General features: G+C 40.7%; 1 protein-coding gene across 10 annotated transcripts in view; it reads right to left on the bottom strand.

Moving 5' to 3' along the window:
* Positions 1–11,771, bottom strand: part of sipa1l1 (signal-induced proliferation-associated 1 like 1) — a 344,983-nt gene that overhangs the window by 93,353 nt on the left and 239,859 nt on the right. For all 10 annotated transcript variants that reach the window (XM_020524245.2, XM_048600181.1, XM_048600185.1 and 7 more), the window contains 3 exons: positions 11,446–11,634; positions 3,853–4,027; positions 851–954 (listed from right to left, as the gene is read on the bottom strand). In XM_020524245.2, coding sequence (XP_020379834.2) covers positions 851–954; positions 3,853–4,027; positions 11,446–11,634 — 468 coding nt within the window. The remainder of the gene's footprint in view (positions 1–850; positions 955–3,852; positions 4,028–11,445; positions 11,635–11,771) is intronic.

Below are 11,771 nucleotides of genomic sequence, written 5' to 3'. Positions count from 1 at the left end.
AGGCCCGAAACGTCAGCCTTCCTGCTCCTCTAATGCTACTTGGCCTGCTGTGTTCATCCAGCTCTACACCTTGTTATCTCATTTTTAAAGATATTTGCCAGCCAGATATCAACTTGGTTACATTATGTTTATATAACTTTAGTTCAATTTTCTCCAAGAATAAATTTGTAGGAGGCATAAATCATGGCACATGAATAACAATAGAGAACAAAGCTCAGCTTGTAAACTGACAACAGATTGGGTAAACATTCAGAATGGCATCACCTGGTGTACCAATGTGCATTCCTTCTGATTGGGCTGCATTCTAATTCAATCTTGCAGATGAATATTTACACGATCTGGATTTGATCTTTTATCCATTGCATTGCATATCCCAAGCCGGCAAATAGGGAGAGTATAATTGATCTTGGCATCACGGGATGAGAAAAGATGCACCAGAAATTAGCTTTGTTTTTCATTCCTGATGATATTCTACTTTAATGTACAGAAATGTAAATGTAAGGGGAAATCCAGTTCAGTTGTAGATGTAATACACTCTTTGGTACAATATCTTGGCCACCACACATACGAAAAGTGCTCACTGGCTGATGTATTGAAGGATGCAAACAACTGCAGATCTCCACTCACCCTTCAGGAAGGAAAAGGAACACTGAAAATAAAATAATTGAAACCCTACTGAATTTTACTGTTGAACATCAGTTATTACATTAGTTTAGCATCAAGCTTGCTTCTCAGATTAGACAAATGAAGCTAAGCGTAGTCAGTTACTGATAATCCACAAGTCACCTGAAACCATAGTTCAACACCACTTTATAGCAAGTTTTTATTTTATTGTTGAACCTTGACCTACCTGTTGCTTGTTGTTTGGTGTGTAAGGAAGCAGGGTGGAAACATGAAACATGATCTCATAATCTTTGTAAGTTGTGTAGAGGGAATGAGTACCAGTTGAGTCAGCTGAAAACACAAAAGGCAAGCTTACCATAATTGATAAGAAAAGAACTCCAAGGGAAAAGACGAGAATACAATGAAAGTATCACACCATATATTGACAATTTATCGGTATTTTACTACACACAACACAGAACAGTATTGACTTCTGCAGGAAAACTGCTTCTGTTTAATTATCTATTCATATAATTTACGTGATCGACGGGGTCAAATCATATCACAGGGTAATTTTCAAGAACAAAAAAAATTGAACAATTAAACATACCAGTTGGCACAAGTTTCAACTTCAAAACAGTTATTTTAAGAACCAAAAGGTCAAAGACTACCCATAGGGCAGTCTGAAAAAGCCTAGATCTAGGCAGCTGATTAGATTGACTACAGCACCATGTAATTTTGCAGTTAATGGTAACAGAGGTTAGTCAATAGTCAGCAATATCAGTTATCAAACATAGCTGATATCCCTAATTTAATTTATATTTTACCTTCAGTACAATGTTAAAAAGAGATTAATTATTGCAGTATTCAATTAAAATCTTAGCTGTAATTTATCAGTATCCCCAGGCCTTCTAAACGTGGCACACAATGGGGACCTCATGTAGGATATCATGATCGGCAATGATCGTGTCTGATGACTGCACATACGGACTGTACTGTTAGGATTTCTCTTCTCCTGCCTTCCCTTATAATGTACATAGCAATAACAAAAAGCTTATGTTCAAAGTGTACAACAGAAAGACTCACATCTATAATTGATCTGTCTGTGATGATTTGACAGCATTATTCCCACAATGCATTACCGCAGATGGAATTGAAGGGTTGGGGAAATGCTTTTTTAGAAACATTTCCCAATACCACATCAAGTGGTAAAGGTCATTTTCTGGATAGAAGGATCCATCCTCAATTAAAATCTATGCTGGATTTGTTTTGCATTCTTGTTCATCCAACATTTAAATCAACATTTAATCTTCCTATATGTTGTGATCCTGGTCATTATATTGTTTATGATCTGTTTGTTTTGATCATGTACTACCTTAAAATCACTCAACTTCCTTTGAACTAGAAACTTTTCTTTCTGTTCCACATTTATTTGATTCTGCAGGTAGTATACTAAAATAGCTTGGTTAGACCAAATTTGGCTACTGAAATGAGATAATCATTATTAGCTTTAACAATTTTTACTGACTTTTGACTGAGGAACAGATTTGAGAAGCTATTTCAAACGACAACCAAAACCTTCCAAAAATAAAGTTTTTCTATTAAATTAATGTTATTGTGCAGATGTGTACTCCATGTTTCTTTGAGCTGGTAATCAGTAATGTTGCACTTGATAATCTTAATAACCTGGCATCTTACTGAAACCAAGCACAATCAAAATTATTAGACCATAAGCATATACGCATTGCGCTGAATTTCACAAAGTTGCACACAGTACAATTAGATGACTTGGTTACCCAAATGTTGAACGTCACCACCCAGCATAGAACAAATGGAACATGGACCAGAAAGATGAAATTCATAGCTAGTACTAAATCTCAACTAGGGCAGTTCCTTTGGGTCAGTCTGCAAGGGCAGAAGGAGGGAAATCAACAAGGGCTATCTTCCCTATTTTTGGCAAGGGTATTGAAGGTCTTGGAACTAAGGTGAGTAGAAAGAGCTAAGGTACAAATCAGACATAATCTAGTTGAACGATGGAACAGGTTTAAGAGTTAAACTGCTTACTCCCCTCCAGACGATTGAGATTCATAAAGACACACATTGGTAAAAACAGAACCAGAATCAACTATCATACCCTACTGTGGTGAGAAGCTCAAAACAGGGTAAATGCAGGAAGAATTTTTCTGATGACTGCAGAGCTCAGACCAAGGATCACAGTCTAAGGATATGGGTAGGCCATTTAGGATTGAGATGAAAAAAAAGTTTCTTCGCCCGGAGAGTGGTGTGCCAATGGAATACAACGCCACAGAAAGGGGTTCAGGCTAAAATAATGAATGTTATCAAGATGGAGATACAGGGCTAAAGTATCTTAGGGCTAAAGTAACGAAAGGATATGGGGCCAAAGCAGGAACAGGGTACCCAGTTGGATGATCAGCCATGATCATGATGAATAATGCAGCATGCTCAATGGGCCAAATGGCGTACTCCTGCTCCTATTTTCTATGCTGCTACGTTCTGAACTAGTAAAAGAGACAAATAAGAAAATGAAGAGGGACGGGTTGAACATTGCATGTGCCAAGAGGGGTGAGGTGAAAGGATGGTGGATTCAAAACAGCATGCATGAGGAGAAGGTGGAAGGTAGCATGCACTAAAAGGATGTTATGGAGTCAGAAGTAGTAAACTACTCTTGCACCACGCAATCCAGAAACAGTGCTGAAAAGGCTCTCACCTTATGGATCTGGACCCTCTCACCTTCATTTATCTGCCAGGTTTCTTAAAGCCAGAATCAAGCAGATGACAGCAGTGAAAATAAATAAACCTTATTGAAATGAAGGCCATCACCTGTTAAAAAGTTTCAATGACTGGTCTGTGTCATGGAAGCTGACTTGCCATCAATACTATTAAAACTGATAGCCAGCCAAGCTCACATTTTAGACTTTCTTCCCCCACATCCAATCCATAACCCACACACTTCTGAGCAATAAAATATTCAATGCCCAATATTCAAAACAGACCAAGAATAATTACAACACACTTTCAATTGCTTTGTGAGCTTCAACTATCTCACAGGAGAAATGGCCCTTTCCTACAAAGGATTGCAAAGCTAAGACACTAAGAGCTGACAACACTCACGATTCATGAATCTCTGCTTTCAATAAAGGAAGACGGGAAGGGGAACGGTAGTGGGCAGCATTTGTGACAATTCATGGTTATCTGATTCATACTGTGACAAAACTTTAAAGGGCTTACTTTTGGTGTCGAGTTGGGCTCGATATTTGTCAAAACCCTTCAGACGCACTTTGTCTCCCAGCAACTGCAGAAACTCTTCAAATGCAGAGCCAGCCACTTCATTGTTGTACATCTCTTCCTCCGTGCTCTGCCCAGCTTTACAATACATTACCCCTACTTTGTGCTGGAAACTAAGCTGTTCAAATAGAAAGGTAAATAGATTACCTTATTATTCCAAAAGATCAGAGTGGAGAGTATAATAAAACTAAAAACATTTACTGCAATAGACATCTCCACCAGTCATTTACCAATAAAAAAGAAAACTGCAGTTGACTGTTAAATGCCCATGACAGTGCAGCACAATGATCTTTTATTTTAAAATAAATGAATTACATGCAGCACAAACCATCATACTCGAAATCCTGTGTCAAGTTAGATTTCCCAACATTATGCATTGCCTACAAAACATTCTTGGGACAGTCTGCTCTTTTCATCCAAACCTAGTCATCCCGAGGAGGTAGCAATACAACCAAATGCTTGCTAGTTGATATCTGAGAACAGTTAGCAGTCAACCATGTTGGTTTAGGTTTGAAAGCACAGAGCCTGAACAGACAAGGATATTAGGTTTTCTTTCTTAAAAGGTCCAAGTACAGGAGTTCAGTTGTTAAAACAGTCCAAGAGTTGCGTGGCTATTGCTTCATATTGTCAAATTGCAGAATGTGGATTGAAGTCATGTTGCAAGTTGAGACTTAATGGTGGGATTATCAAAAACACAAATAAATTGTAACAATAACACAGGCAAACTAGAGACTTTAATAAGTTGAAGACTGTTTCATACCAAGCTTTGTTCCATTAAATGAAAACTCTAGATAGGAACAATTGCTTTTCATGCAACTAATGAACTTGTATGTACACACAAACATGGGAATAAAGTTTGTGTGACCCAAGCAATGTCTACCAGAGCTTCCATATATGATAGAAACCTCCATCCTTTCTTGGAGGAAGGTAACACCTTTATGTAATTCTCACCAGTGGAAACTTGCCCCATTGTGATATTCTACACTAACAAACAAATGTGACAGCTAATTCTTTTCTTGATTCTTACTATCCTATAGAAATGTCAGTACGACATCAGACATTGAAATTCCAATCAATCATAAGATCTTTGCGAATAAATGCATCAGTATATTAGATTTAGCGCATAAGTCTACTTCTTTGATGCTTCTGAATACATTCAAATTTCATGTTTTCGCTCACACCAAAAAAAAATCTAGTTAGCCCGAGACAATACTTATCATGGAGGACAATACAGTTCAAAAGCAGAAAGGATTTTAGATCACTGAATTCAGTCAGCATAAATCAACAAGTATCTGCAGATTACTAAAAACAAACCATTTAAACATAGGGGTCTTGCCATCAGTTCATTTTTCAAAAATCCAGCAATGCATTATAAGTAGCATGAACATTCTTCTTTCTCAATTTATAGTTGTTTATTCAGTTGATATTCACATCGTTTGATAAAGGATGAGAGAAAGTTGCTTTGAAGAATTCGGTGAATAAAATTATGAACCATGACCCTTCCAAACAGCTTTGAGCAGCTACTTCTATCTGGCTATTATAATCAGCACATACTTGCCCAACAGATCATAAGACTATAAGGCATAGGAGCAGGATTAGGTCATTCAGCCTATTGAGACTGTTCCACCATTCAATCATGGCAGTTATGTTTTTCGACTCCATTCTCCTGCCTTCTCCCCTTAACCAGTGATCCTCTCAACAATCAAAAACCTATCACGGTCTTAGATACAATAAATAACAGTCTCCACAGCGCTCTGTTGGAAGGAGTCCCACAGATTCACCACCCTCTGGCTGAAGAAATTCCTCCTTATTTCAGTTCTAAAGGGTGGTCCCTTCACTCTGAGGCTTCTAGTTTCTCCTACTAGTGGAAACATCTTCTACATGTGCACTCTATCCAGACCTCTCAGTATTTTGTAAATTTCAATCAGATCCCCACAAATCTTTCTAAACTCCATCGAGTATAGACCCAGAGTCCTCAACTGCTCCTCATATAACAAATCCTCAATCCTTAAAATCATTATTTTAACCTTGGTAGGACCACCTCCAATGCCAGCACATCCTTCCTTAGATATGTGGCTCAAACTGCTCACAATATTCCAAATGCAGTCTGACCAGAATCTTATACAACCTCAGCAGTACATCCTGATCTTGTATTCTAGCCCTCTTGAAACGATTACTGATGATTTGCCTTCTTAACTGCCAATTGAACCTGCATGTTAACCTTAAGAGAATCCTGAACCATGACTCCTAATTCCCTTTGTGCTTCAGATTTTCAAAGCCTTGGAAAATAGTCTATGCCTCTATTCTTCCTACAAAAGTGCATAATCTCACTTTCCCACATTGTATTCCATCCACCATTTCTTTAGGCACTACCCTAGCCTTCTGAAGCCTCCCCACTTCCTCAACACTACCTGCCCCTCCACGTATTTTTGCGTCATCTGTGAACTTATCATCAAGTCCACCTTCAGTTCCTTCATCCAGATCATTAATCAATAGCGCTAATAGTTGTAGTCCCAACACGGACCACTGCAGAATTCCACTAGTCACCGGCTGCCGCCCTGAAAAAGCCCCCTTTATCCATACTCTGTGCCTTCTGCCAGCCAGCTAATCCTCTATCAATGCCAGTACCTTGCCCTTAATACCATGGGCTCTTATCTTATTTAGCAGCCTCTTGTGTAGCACTTTGTCAAAGGCCTTCTGGAAATCCAAATAGATCACACCCCACTAACTCTCCTATGCATAACTTGATTGTTATCTCATCAAGAAATTGTAATATATTTTCAGGCATGACCTCCCTTGATGAAGCCATACTAACGCAGCCCCATCTTACCATGCACTTCCAAATATTCCAAAATCGTATCCTTAACAGGACTCTAAAGTCTTACCAATGACCAATGTCAGGCCAACCTGTATTCTGCTTCCCACCCTTCTGTCTTAAACAGGAATGTTACATTAACTATCTTCCAGTCCTCTGGTACCCTCCCTGACTCCAGTGATTCATGATAGATCATCACCAATACCTCCATAATCTCCTTAGCTATCTCCTCCAGAGCTCTGGGGTTATGGTCCATCTGGTCCAGGTGATTTAACTGCCTTCAGACCTTTCAGCTGCCCCAGCACCTTCTCCCTAGTGATGGCTACTACATTCATCTCTATCCCCTGACTATCTTGAAGTGTTGGTATGCTACTTGTGTCTTCCATGATGAAAACTGGTGCAAACTATCTGTCGGTTCCTCCACCATTTCTTTGTTCCCCATTATTCCTTTCTAGCATAATTTTCCACCGGTCCATTGTCCAATCTTATCTTTTTGATATCTTAAAAATAACTCCTGCAATTTTTTAAATATTATTAGTTAGCTTACACTTATATTTCATCTTCTCCACCCTTATTGCTTTTTTTAAAAAAGTTATCCTTCACTGGTTTTCAAAGGCTTCCTAATTCTCTGGTTTCACACTAATCTTCACCACATTGTACGCTTTTTCTTTTGCTTTTATGCTGTCCCTAAATTCTCCATCATCCATGGTTGCCCCGAGCTCCCTCTAGTATGTTTTTTCTTCCTTGAGATGAATTTGCTGTGCCTTCCAAATTACCCCCAGAAATTACTGCCATTGCTGCTCAATTATCTTCCCTGCTAGACTCGCCTTCCGATCAACTCTGGCCAGATTCTCCCTCGTGTCTTTGTAGTTACCTTTGCTCAAATGAAATACTATTATGTTTGATATGCAGCTTCTCTTTCTTAAACTGCAGGGTGAATACTATCATATTGTGTCCCCAAGGGTTCCTTTACCTCAAGCTGCCTAATCATGTCTGCCTCATTACATATCACTAAATCCAGAATTGCTTATTCCCTAGTGGGATCTACAACAAGCTGTTCCAAAGAGTATATTGTGGACGTTCTGCAATTTTTTTTGAGATCCACTATCAACCAGATTTTCTGAGTCCACCTGCATATTGAAGTCCCCAATGCTTATCATAATTGTGCCTTTCTTAAAGCCTTTTCTATGTCTTGATTTATTTTCTTCCCAAAATCCTGACTAGGAGGCCTGCACAGAACTTCCACCAGGATTTTTTTTCAAAATCCTTTGCAGTTCAAGTCTACCCATACAGATTACAAGCTTTCCAACTCCATATAATTTATTGCTATTGATTTAATTTCATTTTTTAATAACAGGGCAAGTCTGCCCCATCTGCCCATCTCCCTGACTTTTTGACAGGATGTGCTTCTTTGGATATTTAGTTCCCAGTCCTGATCCCCTTGCAGCCATCTCTCTGTGATACCCAAAACACTGTACGCGTCAAGTCAATCTGTGCTACAAGCTCATTTAACTTAGAGATAGTAGGAACTGCCAATGCTGGAGTCTGCGATAACAAGGTGTAGAGCTGGATGGACTCAGCAGGCCAGGCAGATTCAGAGGAGGAGGAAAGCTGACGTTTCGCGCCTAGACCCTCCTTCAGAAATGGGGGAGGGGAAGGGGGCTCTGAAATAAATAGAGAGGGGGAGGCAGTGATAGAAGTGGATAGTGGAGCAGATAGGTGGAGAAAAGACAGACAGGTCAAGGAGGCGAGGATGAAGCTAGTAAAGGTGAGTGTAGGTAGGGAGTTGGGATGGGGGTTGGTCAGTGAGGATGGAGGGGTGGGAAGGTGTGAGGGAAGACGGACAAGTCAAGGAGGTGGGGACGAGGTGGGGGGAGCTGGTCTTGGGATGAGGTCGGGGGTGGGGAGATTTTGAAGCTCGTAAAGTCCATATTGAGACCATTGGCTAGTAGGATTCCAAGGCGGAATATGAGTTGCTGTTCCTCCAGTTTTCGGGTGGCATCATTGTGACACTGGAGGAGGCCCAGGACGGACATGTCATCCAGGGAGTGGGAGGGGGAGTTGAAGTGGTTCGTGACTGGGAGGTGTCGTCATTTGTCGCGAACCGAGCGTAGGTGCTCCACAAAGCAGTCTCTGAGCCTCCACTTGGTCTCCCCGATTTAGAGGAGACCACATAGGGAACAGCAGATACAATAGACCACATTAGCGGATGTGGAAGGTTTTCTTGGGCCTGGGATGGTGGTGTAGGGGCAGGTGTAGGGCCGTTGCAGGAAAAGGTGCCTGGGGTGGTGGGGCTAGTGGGGATTGTGGAGCGGACGAGGGAGTCGCGGAGAGACTGGTCCCTCCGGCAGGCAGGTAAGGGTGGGGAGGGAAATATATCCTTGATAGTGGGGTCAGATTGCAGGTGACGGAAGGATACATTTTCCTCCCCTTCTCTTATGGTGTTGTAGTTTTTGAAGCTCAGACTCTACCACATCAACTCTGAGGCAGAGTTCCTCAAGCAGCCAACATTTGCTACAGATGTGGTCACTATGAATCATAATGGGGTCCCACTGCTCCCACATCATGCAGGTACAATATATTGCTTGGCCCAGCATCTCTATTTTAATTAATGAGTTACTTAATTTGATTTTTAAAAATACAGCACTGTTCTTTTAGTTTGTAGTCTAAAAATATTTCTCCTATTTACCTTTAATCTGAAAGTAACCTACAGTAGATACAGGGGGTTCTGCTATAAAGTGGTAGTTGTGTTCCTGCGCAACATTGCGTTATAGAAAATCGCGCTGTAGAAATAACAGGGCCTATGGGAAAAATGGGGTTGGGACAGACCAACAAAAAAAAAAATCACTCAAAAGCCTAGACAAAGGATAGCACAGTTTGAAAAAATGTTTAATTCATATCTAATAATGAAATAAAAGCAAATTTAACACCTTATCTTGAAAAAATGTCAAAATGACTTAATGGGGAACGAGGTTTTGAGGTTGCTCTGTTCTTAATGCAGGGGCTGAGGGTCATCGTCGTCATCATCATCATCATCTTCAGGTGCAGTTGTGGTTGCAGGGTTAGGGTGAAAAATAGTTAATCCGGAAGTGGATGGCTGTGGTTCATTGTCTTCTCACTGCTTCTTGGGGGTTGGTTTAAAAAAGGCATCCAGTTTTTGCTGCTTTGCTCTTTTTCTTTCTTCATTAAGAAGCTGTTCATTGGATACCAAATAAGATCTTATTCCACAAACAGCTACTCTGTTGCATTCTGCATTGTAATCGCTGTCCTTTAAGAGCTGCAACAGCTTCTCAATTTCCCTTGGGATAGAAGACAGAACAGAGGTGGTGCTGCATTCTGGACTTAATCTCCAGCTTCCACTTCCCCCTCAGCGACAAGTTGATGTAGATCAGCTGTAGGGAGGTCTTCACAGTGGGACTCAAGCTGCTCTTCAACATCCTCATTCCCCACTTCTTCAAATCCCACTTGCTTGGCAAGATCAACACAATGTTCTTTGATTCTTGGGAGCTCCTCTGACTGATCAAAAGTTTTTAAATCTTGAAAAAAATCTGGGAGAAGCTTCTGCCAAACTGCATGCAAGCAGTACTTACTGACATCACCCCAGGCCTCCACAATAATGTCAATTGCATTCTTGATGTTAAAGCTCTTCCAAAATTGCAGAACATTCTCCCTATCTCCCTCAGTGGCTACAATCAGCCTCTTAAATGAGTGCCTTAAATAGTAAGCTTTAAAAGCTGCTATTGGACCCTGGTCCATGGGTTGTGTTTGAGGGTAGAAATAGCACTTTGATGTATTCAGAAAGCTCACCAATGGTGGGAGGATGGCTTGGCACATTATCCAGGATGAGGAGAATCTTGAAATCCAAATTTTTTTTTTTCCTGAAATACTTTCTAAAGAATCTTCCAAAACATCAACAATAAGGTCAGAAAAAAAATTGCCCCATCATCCAACCTCTCTTGCTTGACCTAAAGTAGACTTAAGGTAACCTTTCAAGGCTTGTGGGTTGGCAGAGTGAGAAACGATCATGTGATCTTGATGTTACTCCTCTGCACACTGATGGAATCATGTTATAGCCAACACAAGTTTGTGTTTTACATATGGCGTTCCCCCATTCATCAGTTGCATTACAGCCAATTGCGTTGCCGGAACAAATGTTATAGCAGAACCTCCTGTAGTCAAATTAGTAGCTATTACCAACCACGTTTACCTGTGATGTCAGAGATAGTAAGAACTGCTGACGCTGGAGTCAGAGATAACACAGTGTGGAGCTGGAGGAACACAGCAGGCCAGGCAGCATTAGAGGAGCAGGAAAGCTGACGAAATTTCTGAAGAACGGTCCCCCCGAAAAACATCAGCTTTCCTGCTCCACTGATGCTGCCTGGCCTGCTGTGTTCCTCCAGCTTCACACTGTGTTACCTGTGATGTCATTCTTTTGTGCTGGGCCTTTGATTTTGGGTTTTAATTATCCTGTTAAAAATAAAACTTTACAAACTATCAACCAAAAAAAAAGCAAAAATGTCCTCTTCCCCTCTGCACTAATTGCCATGCTGCCTCTAAATTCCCAAGCTATATACTGACTCAGGCTGTCTCTCATGTCGGATGGAATCTCTCCTTCCTGACTATGCGAAGCTTACTGATCCATTTCAGCCAGGAAACTCATCCATGCCATGATTTTTCAAAAACTACAAAGAAAGCAGAGTTAACCAGAGAAGAACACTCACCCCTTGTTCATCCAATTTCATAAGCTGCTCTGTAACTTTAGGGGTGTTCAGGCCCAGTCTGAGACAATGAACACTGAGCTCAGGTACAGCAAATTCAAGTACTTCTTTCAGAGGTAAACCTCTGGCTGTGCCATGCTTTGCAGTCGAAGGAACTGCATCTTCCAATACAGAACCTCTTAAGGTTGTAAGCTGCGAAAGTAATAACAAAAGACATTTAATCTTGTTACACTTACCAAAGTCTTAGCAAGTTTATCCAACTAACAGCTGCATTACAGTGACCAAGTTGCCAGATGTGATTCACAGTTTGAGTTGATTTGGACAATCTC

The sequence above is a fragment of the Rhincodon typus genome, chromosome 8, assembly GCF_021869965.1.
Source record: "Rhincodon typus isolate 14 chromosome 8, sRhiTyp1.1, whole genome shotgun sequence".
Taxonomy (NCBI): Eukaryota; Metazoa; Chordata; class Chondrichthyes; order Orectolobiformes; family Rhincodontidae; genus Rhincodon; species Rhincodon typus.
The sequence above is the reverse complement of the archived record's forward strand: the minus strand, read 5'-3'. Positions and strand labels throughout refer to the sequence as shown.